The sequence below is a fragment of the Balaenoptera physalus genome, assembly GCF_965194825.1.
Source record: "Balaenoptera physalus genome assembly, chromosome: 12".
Classification (NCBI taxonomy): domain Eukaryota; kingdom Metazoa; phylum Chordata; class Mammalia; order Artiodactyla; family Balaenopteridae; genus Balaenoptera; species Balaenoptera physalus.
Window position 1 is genome coordinate 70600497 of NC_138897.1, and position 19876 is coordinate 70620372.

General features: G+C 50.7%; 1 protein-coding gene across 1 annotated transcript; it reads right to left on the bottom strand.

Moving 5' to 3' along the window:
- Positions 1–2519: 2519 nt before the first annotated feature.
- On the bottom strand, positions 2520–13841 carry YPEL1 (yippee like 1). Its single transcript, XM_082417891.1, is given in 7 exon segments — positions 2520–3013; positions 3728–3836; positions 4215–4258; positions 5568–5794; positions 5797–5850; positions 12382–12466; positions 13693–13841. Coding segments are annotated over 7 exon segments (633 nt in total). The 5' UTR covers positions 13717–13841; the 3' UTR covers positions 2520–2923.
- Positions 13842–19876: the final 6035 nt, after the last annotated feature.

Sequence of the window (19876 nt, forward strand, 5' to 3'; positions counted from 1 at the left end):
ACACCCGTGCTGTCTCTGGGAGCTGGGGTCACGGGGAGGAGGTGGCAGGGCCTGGTGACGGCCAGCGTTAAGTGCCCTTGTGGGCCACGCGGGGACGCTTGCCTAGGGCTCCTGGACCCCCGGATTGGGGGCTCTGCCCTCAGCAGCTCCTTGGCTACCCCGTCAGGCCGCGAGACCTGTGATGCTGCTAACTAGGAGACACTGGATGTTGGAAGCTTTATTTTTAAACCTCACACAGACAGAGGACGGAGAGCCGGACATGGGGCCAGAGGAAGCCTGTGCACGTGAGCTTGGCAGTCCTGCTTGAGGGGCAAACGTTCGGGCTGGCCTGGGCTTCTGTCCATCCGTCTGTCCGGCAGCTGTGCCCAACTGCCCTGAGGGAAGGCCGGCCACCCTGGGCTGCAGCCCCGCGGCGCCACCCACAGCAGAGGACAGGCCTGCCCAGAGGCTTTGACAAATGAGGGTTTACATTTCTGTAGGTCATTTTGAGCTTAAATTTTAGTTTTCTAGATATTAAAAACGTTCAGATTTTGTTAAGTCCCTGGTGAGGTTATCAGGTAAATTAAAGGACTTTTTAAACAATTCCCATTTCTGATCCCTCCTAATATCTGACAGATGCCATCAAGAATAAGTGTTAAGGTATAAAAATACTATATATATATGTACTGTGCAGAAGACATTACATAGTTTAACTTAAATGCATTTATAATCCTGGCATCACCTCCCACTCTTCGCAAGGAAAAAAATATCTTAAATAAATAAAAGTCACAGGGTGATATTTACTGTTTAGGAATTTAAAAGGGTGGCGCATTCCAGAGCACTTGACCAGCACATCTGGTTGTGGTCTCGTGAGTGTCCGTCCTTGAAGCTGCTCACAGTCAGTTCATCTGGTTTCAAAAGGAGCTCGGATTTTGCAGAAGACTAACAAGAAAATTGTTAAGAGTCTTTGTTGGTGTCAGCTACAAAAATACAAAAGTCATCATGGACCACTGGTAAAAACACTTCAATGCCACCACAGAGACGGCACAAAACCAGAGTGCTCAGAGCGGAGGAGCGGTAACTGTGCCCAGAACATACAAAAGCTCTAAATATAAGTTGAGTGTATACAGAGGAATTTTAGGAGGTTCCTCAGCGTCAGCAAGCATCTTTTGGAGAAGCAGCTGGGCCACAGGCTGAAGCTTGGGGAGGAGGCCCGGCTGAGGAGCCGCTGGCTCAGGTGGGGTCTCAGGGATTCGTACTCACGTCTCAGGGAAGGTGCTGGCCAGGCCTTCACGGGGCACTGAGGACCAGGCCCGGGGCCCAGCTTGGGAGGCGGCAGAGTGCCTGCAGTGGAGGCTTGCGCCATGCCAAGCACTTCCTTGGCAACTTGAGATGCATCCAGGCCCGCTGGGCACCCTCGTGGACGACCCAGCACCCAGGGCAGGCAGGACACTCCCCACAATCCAGGCTGCAGGTCCAGGCAGAGATGGTGTCAAAGGGAAGCCCAGGTGAGTGGCTGGGGGTCAGGGGAGGGCCACCCACCAACTGGCAGCCAGTCCCTCTCTGTCCCTAGCCAGCTTGCGCTTATGGCCATAGGACTAACCTCGTCTGAAGGAGTTTGGGAGCCGGCCTGTGCCCTCCTCTCTTCCCCCCTCCCTCAGCCCTCTCTCTGACCCTCGGCACTGGGGTCCCGGGAGTCTCATGCCCCGGTGACCACACTGAAGGCCCCCAGACGCCCAGTGGCAGGCTGGGCCCACTGGCCAGAGCCAGGTAGAACACTGAACACGAAAACTGTTTTGGGGATGCCTTTTGGCCTCCATTCTCTGCAAAGCGGCCAAAACCCGTGGGTGGTGCCCACTCCCTGCATAGGCACGGGTGAGTCAGAACTTGAACCTGTGGCAGAAACGCAGGACTCGGGAGGCTGCTGGGCCCTGCCTGTGTCGGCCCACAGGACAGAACCAGGGAGGCACGGGGACCTGCTGAACAAACCAAACATCTTCACTGCAAAGTTTAAACCTTGTCTTCCGACTGTAACCTTTTCCAAAAAAATTTTAAAACTATCTGGCAAATGTTAAATTTGGAAGCTTAGCCTGCTCTGGCCTCTTTCAAATATGCAAAAAATAATTCTTTTTCTTCAAATACATCAGAGTAGAAAAGGAAACCCGATTTCTCTTGGTCCAGCGCGTTCCACTCTAACTCCATGGACCGGCTAGCCGCCCAGTGCCTGACCTGGAGCCCCCGTAGGCCTGTGCCTGCACACCAGCCCGAGACTGTCTCTGCTAACTACTCGTTCACTTGCCTGTGAGATAAGGGAGCTACTGGCTTAAATAAACAGCATGTTCCATTAGACACACTTCTCTATTTATAGCTTATCTAAAATGTTATCACTGGTGGCCTCGGTTTTTGAACAAGGCTAAAAAACACCCTTGGTGCATAGATTCATAGATGTCTGAGAGATTCCTAAATAAGCACTGCCCTCACAGCTCATCTGCGAGAAGAATAACCAACGTGTTGTTCCGCGAATCGGGGAGCAGTGGTTACTGTACCTTCTATCCAAACAAGAGGGGAAGCTGGCTCTCCGAAGAGACCTCCCTGTGGGCTTTGGGGCTTCGGTCTGGTTTTCTATCAAACACGAAAGAGCAGAGCCAAACTATCTTAAAGGCATTGGTTAAAGAAGGTGTTAACTGGATGGATAAGTCACCAGTTGGTTAGGTCTTTTCTCTACATCTTGAGAAATTAGAAAAAGGTCATTGAAACTTTTCAGAAATAACCGTGTTATTGAAGACACAGATCGGAGGGACGCCTTACCCAGGGGATTGGCCTGGAGAGGCCGCCTGTGAGACTCGAGTTCAAGAAACACTGCCATCAGATGTGCCTATGTTTCCATTACATTTACCGTCTCTTTCACAAAATCATATTCAAAAGAGAACAGGAAGTTTTCACTTTACTCCCAACCATTGTCTTTGATCATGTGAGCAAGCTCAATGATAAATTTTCCTTCCTTATATTTCTGACTGCTCTCAAAGGCGTGTTCCTTGAAAAGAGAGAGACAAGGTTTCAGGACAGAATCGGTTTTGTTTTTCAACTTCATTTTACACTTCGCAAAGAAAATAACTGCAGTATCATGTCTCCCCAGACGCCCCTTGTGCCGTGCGGTCCAGGGCCGGGGATGGGTGGCTATCTGGGTGACCAGCCCTCAGGAGCAGGGCAGGTCTGGCCTGGACTTGCAGAGTGATGGTGAAACTTGTCGGGAACTACTGATTCAAGTTTGTTACTGAGCACCGACCACGTGCGGGGCAGTTTGGGAAGGGAAGCCAAGCAAAGGCCTCCTTCCCGGGACTCCAGGTACAGGGGAGTGAAGTCCTCAGGGTCACAGATGGTGGAGAGGGGAAGGCCCTTCTCGGGGGCAAGGGATGCAATGGCTCAGACACAGGCCCCCCCCGCCCCGTGCTGGAGTATGGGAGTGGGTGGTATGTGGGACAGCACCAGGGCACAGGGCCCAGGCGGGTCCTGGGGGTGGGGCCCCGAGCGCTGCAGAGGGGTCTGCTGTGAGCGCAACTGCAGGGTCATGTCCAGTTCCCCACCTCCCACCTGGCTGGTGACCATCCCTCCCTCCCCCAGTCCATGGACTCTGAAAGATGCGGTTTTAAAACGTGTTCCTTGACTGGCAGCACCTATCCCGCTTCCTGGCATGTTTTGTTTCCACTGGGAACGTGTTCTTTATTACAGCGGACCCGCGGTCACTCACGTATTTCCACCCGAGTGTGGTCTTGCAGTTCTCACAGTAGATGTCCGCCACGGCGTGCAGGCCGGTAAGAAGGACCCGCTCCTCCGCAGGGCCGCAGCCCACATTCACCCTGTGGGGAGGAGGTGCTGGGACCCTCATGGGGCCCCAGGCCCACAGTTCCACCCCCACCAGCTGTTCCCAGGACACAGGGTGTCCTTCCTGACTCCCCTCCTGTCCCTGCCTCCCCCCACCTATGATGAGAAGGAACAACTTCTTGCCTCCCCCGAGAATCCAGGATGGGACAGGCTGTGGGGAGGGGCCCACAGTCCTGCTGTCTCGGTGGAAATCAAGATCTACCCCAGTAGGAAACAAACCACACCCAGCCTGGGAAAAAGGCGTCTGCTTTCCTGAGCCCTCGACGGCAGCGAGCACTGGCGGGCTCTCGGAAGCAGCACGCGGGGCCTGGTGGCGGACGCGGCACTGGTGAGGCCACGACAGTGATACTCACACTGAGTTGAAGAGGTAGGCTCGTCCCTGACTTCCCTGAAAGGACTGCAAAGAAGAAAGAGGGGTTAAAGGCTCTGTCGTGGTCAGATAGAAGTGACGCCATTCCTCACCAGCTGGAACGCGAGGCCACGTCAGGGCAGCTCCACCCAGAGGGCCTCTGTGCTTGATTATTTTAAAGAACAGCTTACTACTGGCTTTGGGGTCCTTTGAAAGAAGCACCTCAAATTCCTTTTGGACACTAACAACCCACTCCCCCCACCGTGTGGCCAGAGCAGCACCTGAGCTACATGGCCGATCTGGAGGCCCCGGAGCAGCTCTGCCTCCAAAGCCGGTGCTGAGGGGCTGCCCTTCCACTGAAGCTTCTGGACGCACAGAGGCGCCACAGAAGCAGTGATGGCACAGACACCACCTTATCTGACGGTTTTCCCTTAAGATGATGGACCCAGGACTTCCCTGGTGGTCCAGTGGTTAGGACTCTGCACTTCCACTACACGAGGTACAGGTTCCATCCCTGGTCAGGGAACTAAGATCCTGCAAGCCGCACGTGTGTCCCCCCCAAAAAAAGGACCCTGTCACTTCCTTACCACAAGTACAGAGACGTTCTTCTAACTGCCTGAAACAAGAGGCCTAAGCATGGATTCCAGAAACTTCTTGATGACTTTGTTTTCAAAGGAGCAGAAGGCTCCTGCCCAGGGAGGCGGACTTAGAGGACGGGTGGGGGTCGTGACCCACAGCACGGGGAGAGAGGACAGTCACTGTCTCCCGAGGGATTGTTTTAAATGTTCCCAAGTGGTTGGTTATAAACATGACAAACTGCTAGTCAAGAGTTCAAGGCAATGAGGTGGGTCCTGCCCTCTTCGCCCCCAGGGGCTGCTCGTGGCCCGCACAGCGCTGCAGCCCTGGCAGAGCTTCCCTCCCAGGCTCTTTCCTGAAAGATCCCATTTCCCCCAAGCCAGCCTCTTCTCTTCTTAACCATTCTGAGTTTTAAAACTTTCTTAATTCCCTTATTATGAAACTATTTACACAGATTTTCCAGGCTTCTTTTGTACTGTCCATGTCCTCTGGCTTTACATGAATTTAACTGCTCTGACAAGTCAGTGACATCTTACTGTGGGATCTTCAGAGGCCCGTGGCCTGGCCCCCAAAACCCACCACTCGGCAAAGACCACGGCCAAGACCACGACGTAGCTGCCCTCACTCACACACACAATTTCCCTCAGTGCCGCCCACAGGGCTCCAGACATTCTGGGCCCAGCAAACCCAAGAGGCCATGGGGTGGTTCAGTATTTGTCTACACTTAGGCTCAGTGATCATGGCTGAGGGCAGCCTGCCGAGTTCTTGACCAGACACTTGCCTTGGAGATCAGCTCATCGTGATTGGCCAGGTGGGCCCTGCAGTGGACACAACTGTACGTTCGGTGGCAGTTTGGCAGATACGCTTGGAAAGTTTTGGACCTTGTCATCTTCACCATCTCCGCTGGGCACTCCTGGCTCAGCTCAGGGCTGGCACGGGAGGAGCTGCAGCTCTGCTGGGCTCTCTGACAGAAGAAACACTGGAACATGCACGCAAGAGCCGTTGTTGTTTGGAGGGCGTGTGGCTCTGTCCACACAGCTGGGGTGAGAGAAAAACGCCACAACCTGTCAACAAGTCAACACAGAGCAGAGGGTCACAGAGAGAATGAAACACAAAAAGTGTGTTTAGGAAGCCTGTTGTAAAGAAGGGAAGGGCAGGCCTAGATGTTAAAGATCTAATACTTAAATAGTAATATGAGTACATAAAAATACTAATAGCTAATTACGGCTTAGCCATTCTAAATTTAGTTGGAAGTGGCAGGTGAACTACTTTTACACATAAATAATTTGAGAAAACTTTTGCCCAAATACATCTTATATCGTGTGGCTCAGAAAACGTGAAAGAAACAGCAGCCAACACGACTCCCATCTGAGTGAGGCCAGCAGCACTGGATACATCTTGTCCCAAACAATGGAATTGGCGACTCAAAGCACCATGTCATTTATGAATACGTGTGATGGATCCGGTATTAATCTCTGAGAAATTACGTATCAGTCCAGAAGTAAACCCTCACATATATAGTCAAGTGATTTTCAACAAGGGTGTCAAAACCATTCAATGTGGATAGAACAGTCTTTTCAACAAATAGTGCGGGAAAACAAGATATTGACATGTGAAAGAATGAAGTTGGACCCCTGCCTCACACCATATACAAAAATGCACTCAAAATGGATCAAGGAACTAAACGTAAAAACTAAAACTATAAGACCCTTAGAAGAAAATGTAGGGAACAATCTTCACGATGTTGGATTTGGCAGTGACTTCTTGGAGCTGATAGCAAAAGCACAGATGTGTGTGGATTTACAGAAGGTAAAGTGAGAGGAAAATGGGGCAGAGGCACTATGTGAGGAGATGAGGAGGCGATTCCAGAACTGAAGAAAGACACCAATCCACAGACAAGTCCAACAATCCCAAGGCAAGATAAATAAAAAAGCCACACCTGATCACATAATAGTGAAACTGCAGAACACCAAAGAAAAAAGAAAAAAAAGTCTTAGAAGCATCCAGAAGGGAAGGGAAAATTACCTTTCAACAGCAACTTCCCAAGTAAAACAGTGGAACCCAGAAGGCAGTAGGGGAAGGTACCTGTAAATTCCTGAAAAATAATAACTGCTATCCCAGAATTCTACATGCAGTGAAAATATCTTTCAAGATTTCGGGAAATGGGGGCTTCCCTGGTGGCGCAGTGGTTAAGAATCTGCCTGCCAATGCAGGGTTTGAGCCCTGGTCCGGGAAGATCCCACATGCCGCAGAGCAACTAGGCCCGTGTGCCACAACTACTGAGCCTGCGGTCTAGAGCCCGCAAGCCACAACTACTGAAGCCCACGTGCCTAGAGCCCGTGCTCCGCAACAAGAGAAGCCACCTCAGTGAGAAGCCCACACACTGGAATGAAGAGCAGCCCCTGCTTGACGCAACTAGAGAAAGCCTGTGCGCAGCAACGAAGACCCAACACGGCCATAAATAAATAAATAAAAAGAATTCAGGAAATGACATTTGCAGACAACTAAAAAGTTTGACTTCTGCAAAATATCTCTAAAGGAAATTCAAGGATATGATTCAGACAGAAAAACAAAACAAAAAACCCCACTAAAGTCTAAACTTCAGACTCTAAAAGAAGGCAGAATGGTGAGTAAAGAAAACGGTCCATGTGCAGGTGGGCAGAGCAGCAGTGTCTCACGGAACTTTGAAGAGATCCGCTCATGATATGTGAGCAGAAGCCAGGGTGAAGGCGCAGACCAACGACTCCCAGAGTCTGGGTACTGTCCAAAAAAGAAGACCCACATATGGATTAAATGTAGATTCTGGTACATTAAGGATAAATGTTGTAATTTCTGATGAAACTTCTGTAAGAACAAAGAGCAGGTGTATAACTTCCAAAACTGTAAAGGGCGGTGAGGAAGGGAGGAAAAACACCATGGGAAGAACAGGAAGCACAACGACAGAAGGAAGATTTAAACCCAAATATTTCAATGCGTATATTAAATATAAATGAAGTAAATGTTAGAGTTGAAGGTTTCAACTAGACAGAAAACAAACTTTATCTAGATGCTACTTATGAGACACACACCTTAAACAAGGACGCAGAAAGGATAAAAAGATATGGCTAGAACCTCGGTGGTGGCAACACAGACTTATGAATCATAATTATTTGCTAACAGTATATTTGTTTTATGAATATCTTGTATGTATGTGATTCACACAAGTTAAAATAGAAAAATGCAAATCAAAACCACAATGAGCTATCACCTCACACCTGTCAGAATGGCTATCATCAAAAAGAACACAAATAACAAATGTTGGTGAGGATGTGGAGAAAAGGGAGCCCTCCTACACTGTTGGTGGGAATGTAAGTTGGTGCAGCCACTATTGCAAACAGTATGAAGGTTCCTTAAAAACTAAAAACAGAGCTACCATATGATCCAGCAATCCCACTCCTGGACAAATATCCAAAGAAAACCATACTTTGAAAAGATACATGCACCCCAATGTTCATTGCAGCACTATTTACAATAGGCAAGATACAGAAGCAACCTAAGTGTCCATCGACAGATAAATGGATAAAGAAGATGTGGTATAGTTCTACAATGAAATATTACTCAGCCATAAAAAAGAATGAAATAATGCCACTTGCAGCAACATGGACTGACTTAGAGATGATCATACTAAGTGAAGTAAGTCAGACAAAGAAAGATAAATATTATATGATACCACTTACAGGTACAATCTAAAAACTGATACAAATGAACTAATTTACAAAACAGAAACAGACTCACAGACTTAGAATACCAAACTTATGGTTCCCAAAGGGGAAAGGTAGGGCAGGGGGTTGGGGGGAAGGGATAAATCAGAAGCTTGGGATTAATTTACACACACTACTATATATAAATAGATAACCAACAAGGACCTGCTGTATAGCACAGAGAACTCTACTAAATATTCTGTAATCTTTCCCATATAGGGAAAAATATCTGAAAAAGAATGAATATATGTATATATGTATAACTGAATCACTTTGCTGTATACCTGAAACTAACACAACATTGTAGATCAACTATATTTCAATAAAAATTAACAAAAAAAAGAAGTAGCAAAAGGACAGAAAAAGATATTTAAATAATAAAGTAGAGGGACTTCCCTGGTGGTCCAGTGGGTAAGACTCTGCACTCCCAATGCACGGGGCCCGGGTTCAATCCCTGGTCAGGGAACTAGATACTGCATGCCGCAACTAAGAAGCCTGCATGCCGCAACAAAGACCCAGCACAGCCAAAATAAATAATAAATAAAAACAAATACTGAAAAATAATAATAAAGTAAAAACTATATTAAATATATTTATATTTTGCTTACATAGTAACATTTTTAAATTTTTAAAAATTAATTATTTTTGGCTGCACTGGGTCTCTGTTGCTGCGCACAAGCTTTCTCTAGTTGCCATGAGCAGGGGCTACTCTTCGTTGCGGTGCGCAGGCTTCTCACTGCAGTGGCTTCTCTTGTTGCAGAGCACGGGCTCTAGGTGTGCAGGCTTCAGTAGTTGTGGCACGCAGGCTTCAGTAGTTGTGGCACACGGGCTTAGTTGCTCCGGGGTATGTGGGATCTTCCTGGACCAGGGATCGAACCCATGTCCCCTGCATTAGCAGGCGGATTCTTAACCACTGTGCCACCAGTAAGTCCCTACATAGTAACATTTAATAGAAAAACTTTATGAGATAAAACAGCAGGGAGATAAACAGCAAGCGTAAATCTTGTTACCTAATAACACAGTCTCAAAATATGTAAGTCAAAAATTGAAAAAACCTTAAGAGATAAATTTATAATCAATAGGACTAGTAATTGTAGTATATAAATAGTTTACATAGTAATTTATATATTTATAGTATATTTAGTATATATAAATACATAGTATATATTTGTATAAAATATAGTATGTATTTTACTGCATCTTTCACTTAACTGGTAGAACACCACAAACTAGGGCAGATATACAGGATTTGCACATTATGATGAAGAAACTGGAACTAAAATACATGTAGAAAACTAAGAGGGCTTCCCTGGTGGCGCAGTGGTTAAGAATCTGCCTGCCAATGCAGGGGACACGGGTTCGTGCCCTGGTCTGGGAAGATCCCACATGCCACGGAACAACTAAGCCCGTGAGCCACAACTACAGAGCCTGCGCGTCTGGAGCCTGTGCTCCGCAACGGGAGAGGCCGCGACAGTGAGAGGCCCGTGCACCGCGATGAAGAGTGGCCCCCGCTCGCTGCAACTGGAGAAAGCCCTCGCACAGAAACGAAGACCCAACACAGCCAAAAATAAATAAATAAATAAAAACAAAACAAAAAAAAACCCCCAACATTCTAAAAAAAAAAAAGAAAACTATCTAAGAACCACAGACTCAATTTACTGCACCTATACATTTACAAAAGTTGACCACATAGCACATCTCAACAAATTCAAGGACTGAAACCACAGTATATTCTCTGACCACAATACAATTAAATTAGAAATCAATAATAAAGTATAACTAGAAAAATCCTCATATGTTTATAATTTAGGAAATGTACTTCTATATACCCATGTGTCTAAGAATAATGGAAATTAGAAAATATTTTGAACTAAACAATAACAAAATAGGTACTTACCAGAACTTAAAGGGAAATGTAGACTCTTAATAGAAAATAAGCAGGTGGAATTAATGAGCTAAACACCCATCTTTAAGAAGTTTGAGAACAGGAAAACAACCCCCAAAAAATATAAGGAGGGAAAGAAATAGGAAAAAAATATTGAAACAGAAAAGGAAAACTTGGATCCACTAGGGGGGATCCACAAGGCAAATGTGCGTTCTCGGAAAAGACTAATGACCTCTGACAGCAGAGCCAGCCATAAGAAATGCAAATGGGTAGCGCCTTCTGGGGGCAAGACTCATGGGGAAGAGGTGCTGTGGTCAATTTAAGTCAATATATTGGAAAATGTAAACCACACAGATAAATTCCTGGAAAACGTTAAGTTAAAAATATGATTCAAGGGCTTCCCTGGTGGCGCAGCGGTTGAGAATCTGCCTGCCAATGCAGAGGACACGGGTTCGAGCCGTGGTCTGGGAAGATCCCACATGCCGCGGAGCAACTGGGCCCGTGAGCCACAACTGCTGAGCCTGCGCGTCTGGAGCCTGTGCTCCGCAACAAGAGAGGCCGCGAAAGTGAGAGGCCCGCGCACCGCGATGAAGAGTGGCCCCCGCTTGCCAAAACTAGAGAAAGCCCTCACACAGAAACGAAGACCCAACACAGCCAAAAATAAGTAAATAAATTAATTAATTAAAAAAAAAAAAATATGATTCAAGAAGAAATAGAAAACCTGAATAATCCTATAAACATTAGGAAAATCAAATCACTGGTAAAAAGTCTCCTCCCCCAATATGCACACATATCAATGCAAATCAAATACACCTACAGGCAAGGAGCTTCCCTGGAGAGCTCCACCATACTTCAAGGAAGAATTCATTTCAATCCAACACAAACTCTTTCAGGAAAGAGAAAGGGGAAGCACTCTCCAACCATCTGATGTAGCTTAAACTGACACCAAACCTGGGTCAGGGCAGTACAAGAATGGAATTCAGGGGAGTTCCCTGGTGACCTAGTGGTTAGGATTCTGGGCTTTCACTGCTGTGGCCCGGGTTCAACCCCTGGTCAGAGAACAGATCCTGAAAGCCCCGCGGTGCAGGAAAAAAAAAAAAGGGAATTCACTGTAAGTTTCTTCAAAGAAACCAAGATGCAAACATCCTAAGTAATATGACCAAACAGGGTCTAGCAGTATTTTAAAGGATGGTACAATATAATTAAGGTAATTTTATCACAGGAATGCAAGATAATTTAATATCAGAAAAATTTACCACCAATTGTTCTGTTTATCTCAATAGATGCAAAAAAAAAAAAAAAGCATTCAACAAAATTTTAACATCCATTCACAATTTAAAAAACATTCCACACAAACTAAGATTGTAAGAGAACTTCCTTACCTTTTACGAGGCATCTACCAAACAAATAAAAAAATCCCAAAACCACTCACAGCAAGCATCATGCTTAATGGTAAAACTTAGAAAACATTATCTTTGACATCAGGAATAAACCAGGATGCTCTCTATACCGCCAATTCCATTCAACGGTACCAGAAGTCCCAGCCAGCTGGTAAGTCAAGAAAAGGCTTATAAGGGAAAACATACTCTCATACAACAGTGTAACAATAAAGTATCTAAGAGCACATTCAAAGACTGGAAACACCTTTACAGAGAACATTAGAAAACTCTGAGGGGTATAATAAAAACCTAAATCAATGGAGAGCTAAATCATGACCAGGACTGGAAGATACTGTAAATATATGAATCGTCCCCAAAGTAATCGTTAAATGCAATTCAAGTCACAATCCAGGAGGGTGTATGTGTGTGTACAAATGAGCCAGAGAGCCAGTGAGACAGAGAGAGCTTTGAGTCTAGAACTTATCTTACAAGTGTCTGTAGGGGAGGGACAGTTTTCCTTGACCCTCTTAGGGTCCCTGGCTGGGTCTGAAAATGAACTAACAGAGTAACAGGAGCAGGAAGCTTTTATACCTTTTAGACAACAAATCAATAAGTTTGTGAAGAACTGACGAGGCCGGAGGGGTTTGGGCTGGGGTGGTCCATGGTGAAGGAGTAACTAGGAAGACAAGACAAGGTTTGTTTATACAGATTTCTCGGCCCCAATTCCCTGCCTTCCCTCTTCCTGGTGCAGGGAGGGGGCCCTCTCAAAGGGGAGTTTCATGGCCAGGTTCAGGGAAGAAGGTCACTCTGACCACCCCCCTTCTGCTGTTTTCTCAAACTCCTTCAAGCTTAAGATACTCAGGAAGCCTAGGTGCCACACATTAGGGTGGCGTGTGCTGAACTCCATCACATCAGAGGCCAGAAGCAGCCAGAGGGAAGCTCGTGCTGCACCGGAGCCGGCCCGGGAGCGGTCATTTCAGGGTCATTCAGACTCACCAAGGCTGGGGTATCCCGGCTCAGGACAGAAAAACCAGCCTTAGCAAGGACAGAATGCGCTTGTTCTGACTGCAGTGCTGACTGAACGCATGTTGTCTGTTTCAGTATCTTCACCTGAGTTTTTCTCTTTGTATTTAAAGGACCCTTAAATGAATAAACTCCTCTCTTATCCCTGTGGTTCAGGCCTTCAGAGTCCTGGGCCCCGTTAGTGGCAGAAGCATGGCTCCCAGTGACCTGAACAGAGACTAAAGAAACGGCCTTCACTTAGCCCATCCTTTAGACAAATGACACCACTCTGACTCATAATTAGAAAGCAGGACACCCCTCGTTTCTAAATCGGAGTGGCCTCTGATGGGGCGACTCTGTTTAAAGGGGCAACTTAGGACGTCCCCGGCGGTCCAGAGGTTAGGACTCCATCCCCCACTGCAAGGGGCCCGGGTTTAGTCCCTGGTTGGGGAACTAAGATCCCGCAAATAAAATAAAGTGGCAGCTTGCCAAGCGTTTCTGTTTCTTTGAATTTCTCCACGCCGTGAATGCCCCCCACATGCAGGGGGCCTACCTGAACGCCCCTTCCCTCAGAGCAGCCCCACTCTTGGGCTCCTGTCACCTTTGTGGAGCCCGGTCCATCCTCAGCACCCACAGTCACCCTTCAAGGGCTGGGTGTGCCTCCCACCCTGGCGTCCTGCCATCTGTGTCCTGCCCTCCGCCCCTGTCACCGCCCTCCCAGGGGTCCTAGAGGAGCAGCGGCCCAACCTGGCTGGATCTCAGTCACAGAGAAGCGTGTCGTGATTTAACTAGGTTTTCAGGCTGGATGTCCCCGAGGCAGGGAAATCCTGGCCAAGTTCTCCAGCCACCAGTACACAAACGGGCTCTTCCAACCACACCTGCTGACAAGTCAGGACCCACCTTAGTACCTGAGGTGAAATGCATCACGTGCCTCACTTCTACTGCAGCCGCCGTGTCCCCTGGGTTTGGGGAGCAGCCACCACCCCACGAAGATGTTAGTGTGGGGTAAGTTCTTAGGCCAAAAACAACATTCTGGATTCCAGAAGTTTCTCTCCTAAAATAAGCATGGATATTTATTTTAAGAGAGCGTAAATCAGGCCCATGTCCATATGGTGCTGTTACCACGCTTCCAAAGACAAACCCTGAGAACCACCACCCAAGCAAGCAGCTGACACTCCCGGGAGGGCGCGGGCTCCCGGCCCTTCTCGTCCCCATACGGGTTCACTTGTCCTCCCGGCCCTGCCTCGCCCACCTGGCTGCGGGGAGGGACGGAGGCACAGGCGGGCAGGGAAGCGGGTCTCCCTGGGGCTGGTGCACAAGCTCCGGCGCTGGCAACAGCGGGGAAGAACACAGCTCAGAAGGCCGAGGTGCTGCCCACGCGCCCGCCCCATCCAGCAAGGAGAGAGCAGCCCATCCAGCACCGTCACGAGGCGCCCAAGAGCCTTGTGGCCCAGGCTGCTGCTGGTCTATGAGAATCCCATGAATTAACAGCAGCCCTAAGACACGAGTGGTCTGATTAGTCCCACCGTGCAGACAGGGAAACGGACACCCCGAGAGCTAGTAAGCAAGCTGTGCAGCTGGATTCAAAGCTGAGAATCTACACCCTGGACCCCTGTGAACATGTGTCTGTAGACAGGTGAGCAGGTGTGAACATCACAAACGGATGCAAACCAAAGGTGCACTGTACCTGTCTTACAACCTAGCAGGCTGGCAAAGATTTTAAAAAGTTGACAACTCCACTGGCGAAGGCACCTGGGACATCGCTGCCATCTGGCAGCACCCACTGGTGCACCCGGGCGCAGGCCCCAGGCCCAGGGTCCATCCCCGGCATTTCCCTCCAGGCTGCCTGGCCCCTGCGCAAAGTAACCTGGAAAAGGCTGTTACAACATTGCCTGTAATAACTAGAGATTAGAAACCATCTCCCATCTCACTAGGAGGGACCAGCCAAATGCACTGATGGACTTATCAGAACTGTTTCCTAGGTGGGGCCTCAGCCACTTCTTTCTCACCATCTACTTTTTTGTAACTTTTGATTTTGATACCAAGTGTAGGTACTGACCACAAACACACACACACAGCACATGGGCCCAAGGCGTCGGGGGGCCTGGAAGGTGTCCATCAAAGAGCAACAGCATGTGTAAAATTTGCTTCGGGCAGTACCAGCTTCCCTTCGCACACATGGACTTCCTACTTAAATTACAGGGTGAAAAGCTTTTTTCCACGTCTCTGGAACCGCAGCCTTCCTGGATCCCTGGATCCGCTGGGAGGGGCGAGAAGACTCCTTCAGTTCTCCCGGCCGCCTCCTATGCCCTCAGATGAAGCCCCCTCTGCCCTCATGCCCCACCAGCTGCCCCCGCGTCCCCCCGTAACCAGCCCCCTCATTCCCCCAGCGTGGCCTGCCTCCACCTCCTCCCACCAGACTGCTGAGGAGGGCGCTGGCACTGAGCCTTTCTTTTCTAAGAACCTGTGATACATTCTTTTTAATTTCTCCCACTAACTAAGTTTCCCAGCTGTGGCCCTGGGAAGCCTCCTAGCAGAGGTTGCCTTTTTCCTCGCTAAGAAGGGAAGATGCAGGCATGACAGAGGGAGGGCTGCCCTGTCTTCAGCTGGAAGTGGGAGGAAAGAGCCTGGGAATCTTATGCCATTTTATTAACCACATGCTAATTGAAACATAATCAAGCATCCCTGTGTTGGGGAAGGGAAGGGAAAAAACAGAGAGGCAGAGAGAAGCCAGAATGGGGCTCGTGCTGGGGGGTGGGGGCCGTGTGGCTGCGGGAGCCAGGCTGCTGCGGGGGATCGACCCAACCAAGCCACATACGCGGAGCCTGTGGGGCCTCAAGCCGAGCTGGTACCCAATCTGTAAAATGGGGGTGAATCGTGAGTCCCACGGAGGACCCGAGAATCATACCAGGTGTCAGGTTGCTGTTGCAGTGGCTGAGGGTTGGCAAGCTGTCTCAACGCCTCACAAACCCCACGGGGAACCCTGGTCCTGGTTCTCAGGCTTCCCAGGTGTGGACTACGTGGCTTGGCTCCATCACCGGCGACAGGCTTTCAGCAGTGCCGGTGCCACAATCACGGGAGTGATGTCGCCGGCAGCTGACTGGACCTCATTCTCTCGACTTCTTTCCTGAATCCAACTCACACTGCCCTCCCCGGAACCCTCAGCCTCCAGTGACCTGGCGGTTCAGAACTTTCTCCATCCTCCCCTCACTCAACTCTCTGCTCACAATTCCCACTCCCTGCAGGTTTTGCTGATTAGCACATCTAACTACTTTCTAAAAAGTTAAAAGCAAATAACTTGCGAATAAAGTGTCAGAGATGAGAAGGTTTTAAAGCAGGGGACTTCTACTGCTTCTTCATATTTGAAACTATGTTCCACTCATCAGGCTACCAGGGAGAAAAAGACACTGCATGGAAAGTCCTTGCCCTCTGTACCTGCCACCCCCTCCCCTTGAGAGGATCCTGGCGGAACCTGGTGAAGGCAGGTAGGGGTCAAAGGCTCTCAACATAAAGAGCTTTATAAATTTTAGTGCTTCAAAAACGGAAAAAGTAATGTCTGGAGTTTAGTCAAAGGCATATACCTCTATCAGTTTTTAATTTTGGCAAACGTACCATGGCAACATGGGATGGTAACACCGGGGACACGGAGCACGGGGCACGTTGGGACTGTCTGTACTATCTTTGCAACTTTTGTGTAAATCTGAAGTTTCCAAAATAAAGAAGTTGATTTAAAATCAGAAAGACTGGGACTTCCCTGGCGCTGCAGTAGTTAAGAATCCGCCTGCCAATGCAGGGGACATGGGTTTGAGCCCTGGTTCGGGAAGATCCCACATGCTGCGGAGCAACTAAGCCCGTGCGCCACAACTACTGAGCCTGTGCTCTAGAGCCCACGAGCCACAACTACTGAGCCCGTGCGCCACAACTATTGAAGCCTGAACACCTAGACCGTGCTCTGCAACAAGCCACTGCGAGGAGAAGCCCGCGCACAGCAACAAAGAGTAGCCCCCGCTCGCCACAACTAGAGAAAGTCTGTACGCAGCAACAAAGACCCAACACAGCCAAAAATAAATAAATAAAATAAATTTATTTTTTAAAAAAAATCAGGGCTTCCCTGGTGGCGCAGTGGTTGAGAATCTGCCTGCCAATGCAGGGGACACGGGTTCGAGCCCTGGTCTGGGAAGATCCCACATGCCGCGGAGCAACTAGGCCCGTGAGCCACAATTACTGAGCCTGCGCGTCTGGAGCCTGTGCTCCGCAACGGGAGAGGCCGCGACAGTGACAGGCCCGCGCACCGCGATGAAGAGCGGCCCCCGCTTGCCGCAACTAGAGAAAGCCCTCGCACAGAAACGAAGACCCAACACAGCCAAAACTAACTAACTAACTAACTAAATAAATAATAAAAGGAATTCCTTTAAAAAAAAAGTAAAATAAATATCCTTTAAAAAAAAATCATAAAGACGATTAATCAGATTGGTGATTAGGATCATTCAGTTACTTTTTTAAAGTGCCCACTACAGGCCAAGGCTTGTGCTACAGCTGTGCTAAGATGGGGTCCCCCTGGTCCTGGCTGAGGGGCTCCCACACGCAGAAGACACTCTAGCCCCTGAGATGCAAGGAGAGGCAGCGGGAGGGGCTCCCAGAGCCTGAGTTAGCTCCCCTCAGACCAGATCCCACGGCGAGGGTTGGGGGGACCCGGGCAGGATCGCAACGCTCAACACCGGGATTAAGCACAGCTGCCGCGGAGGGGCAGGGGCTCAACCAACGTGTGTTCCATCTCTTGGAGCAGAGCGGAGGCCGCAGCAGGCACAGGTGCAGGGAGAGCAGCAGCTTGCTCAGGGACGCACCTGAAGGCCATCCCCGGAGGAGGGAGGCCTGGGTAGGAGTTCAGGAGAGTGAGGGTTATGGGTGGAAAGACTAACATTCTTAGCAGAGGAAACAACAGGTTGAGGTGTGTATGTTTCATACAGAAGAAAAATGCAACTGCACAGAAAAAGCTTGGGGTGGGGACGCCAACGTCGTCCACACCGTGGTCCATCTAAGACGGAACTGCAGCCCTTTCCCACGCAGAACTCGGCACCTAACCTGGACTCCCGGCGATGCCCGTTGGAGGCCGGCCCCGCCAGGGAGAGGAGGCTCAGGCTCCTGCAGGCTCTGCGCCCGTGAAGCTCAGTCGGTGCCACAAGTGGGGAACGAATGCGGGACGAGGCATTTCGGCCTCGCCCTTCACGTGGGCAACTTTAAACGCCCCCCTTCCGTGAACACGCTGGGAGGCCCCTTTTGTCCTCATTTCCCTCCCCAGGCGCGACCTTTCTTTTAGGGGAAAAGCCTGTTACCTTCAGGCGGGCGGCTCCTCCCGAGCCTTCTCCAGGGCGGGGTGGGGAGGGGCGGGAGGAGGGAGAACCGGGGAAACGCTCCTGACCCGGCGTCGCGGTCCGCGCCGAACCCGGGTGGTCCCGCCGCAGCGCGCCCCCCGCCCCCCGGCCGACACCGCCCGGTACGCCCCGGCCGACACCGCCCGGTACGCCCGCCGGGCCCGCCCTACTCACCGCCGCCCGCCGGTCCGCGCCCCGGCCCGCAGCGCCCATCGGCCCGGCCTCGCTCAGCTCGGGCGCGGCTCTCCGGCGGCCCCGGCGCGGCCCGGGACGCGCTGCGGCCGTTGGCTCCCCGGCCGCGCGCGAGGCATCGCCGCCGCCGCCCCCGGGCCGCCTGCCCTTTGTTTTGAAGCCGCTGCCCCGCCGCGACGCCGTTAACGGCCTGGGAGCGCGGCGCCGACCAATCAGCGCGCGGCCCTGCCCCCGGACACACCGCGCGCCCCGCCCCTCGCCCCGCCCCGACCGCGCGCCCCCGCCCCGCGCGCCCCCGCCCCGCGCGCCCCCGCCCCGCGCGCCCCCGCCCCGCGCGCCCCCGCCCGCAGCTCGGCCGGCTCGCCCTCGGCTGGGCAGGGCAGGGCGCACGTGCCGCGGGGCGCGCCGCGCTCCCATTGGCCGGCCCGCCGAGCGCGGCCTCGGAGCCCGCCAGTGAGGGTCGAGGGGTGCGGGGGCGGGGCCTCGCGGGGGGATGGGGCGGGGCTAGGGCGGGGCGGGCTCAAAAGAGGAGCGCGCCGCGCAGGCGCGGGTTGCCCTGAGTTGAGATCTCGGCTGCGGGTTCAGCGGCGGTCGGAACCACGAGTCCGGGGAGCTGGCGGTCGCCCGCTCTCCCCGGCACACGTGGGTCGGCGGAGGCCACGCCGGCTCACAGCCCCGGGGGCTGGGGGAGGGGGCGCGGGCCGGGCTTCCTGGCCGGACCGCTCGACGACCCCGTCCCGAGGGCGGGTCCTCCGCGTCGCCACCCCGCCCCCCTCCCGGCCGCTCGGAGCTGCTGGACCTGAGCGCCTTGGATGCACACGTGGCCCGTGGTGAAGCTCCGGACAGCCCGCCCCGCCCCGCGTCCGCACTCCGCCCCGCAGGCCTCCCCTGTGTTCATTGTGTGGGTCCCCCGGCCTTTCTCCCTAGATTGATGTTTAAATCCCAGCATCAGCATCAGCCCACCCCGTTTGGGTCACAGTGTAGATACCCTTTCTATACATGGTAGCGCCCATGATCTTGTTTCCTTCCTGTGATGCAATGTATCCGCACAGCTCTCGGTGCCTCTGGGTGAGTCCCATCTGCTGTTGGAGCGCGGCCGTTCTCCCGGCCACGTCCGCATCTCCCGGCTTCCACAGAGCCCGCTGCTAAGTGACTTGAAGACGGTTTTTGCACATTTTCAAGAACTATTGAGCCTTTCAGGTCTCCTTCCATTTCCAACTGGGTTTCTTTTTTCTTGTGAATTTTCAAGATTCCTTTGATTGTTTTAAATATTAAGCTTTGGTTGTTTTTGCTATTGTAAATATTTTTTCTCAGCCAGTCCTCTGCTGAAAAAAAAAATCCTAATTTTGATGTGAGCCAAAGTTTTATAATTTTGTATCCTGCTTTTGTTCTGTTATTGCAGGTTTTTTAACAGATATTTTTCCTGGCTGCTCAATATTAACCTAAATATCTAGCTATGAGTGGTAGTTGGGCACTTTTATTAGTTTTGCACTATTTCTTCAGACACCTTCATTCTTTGA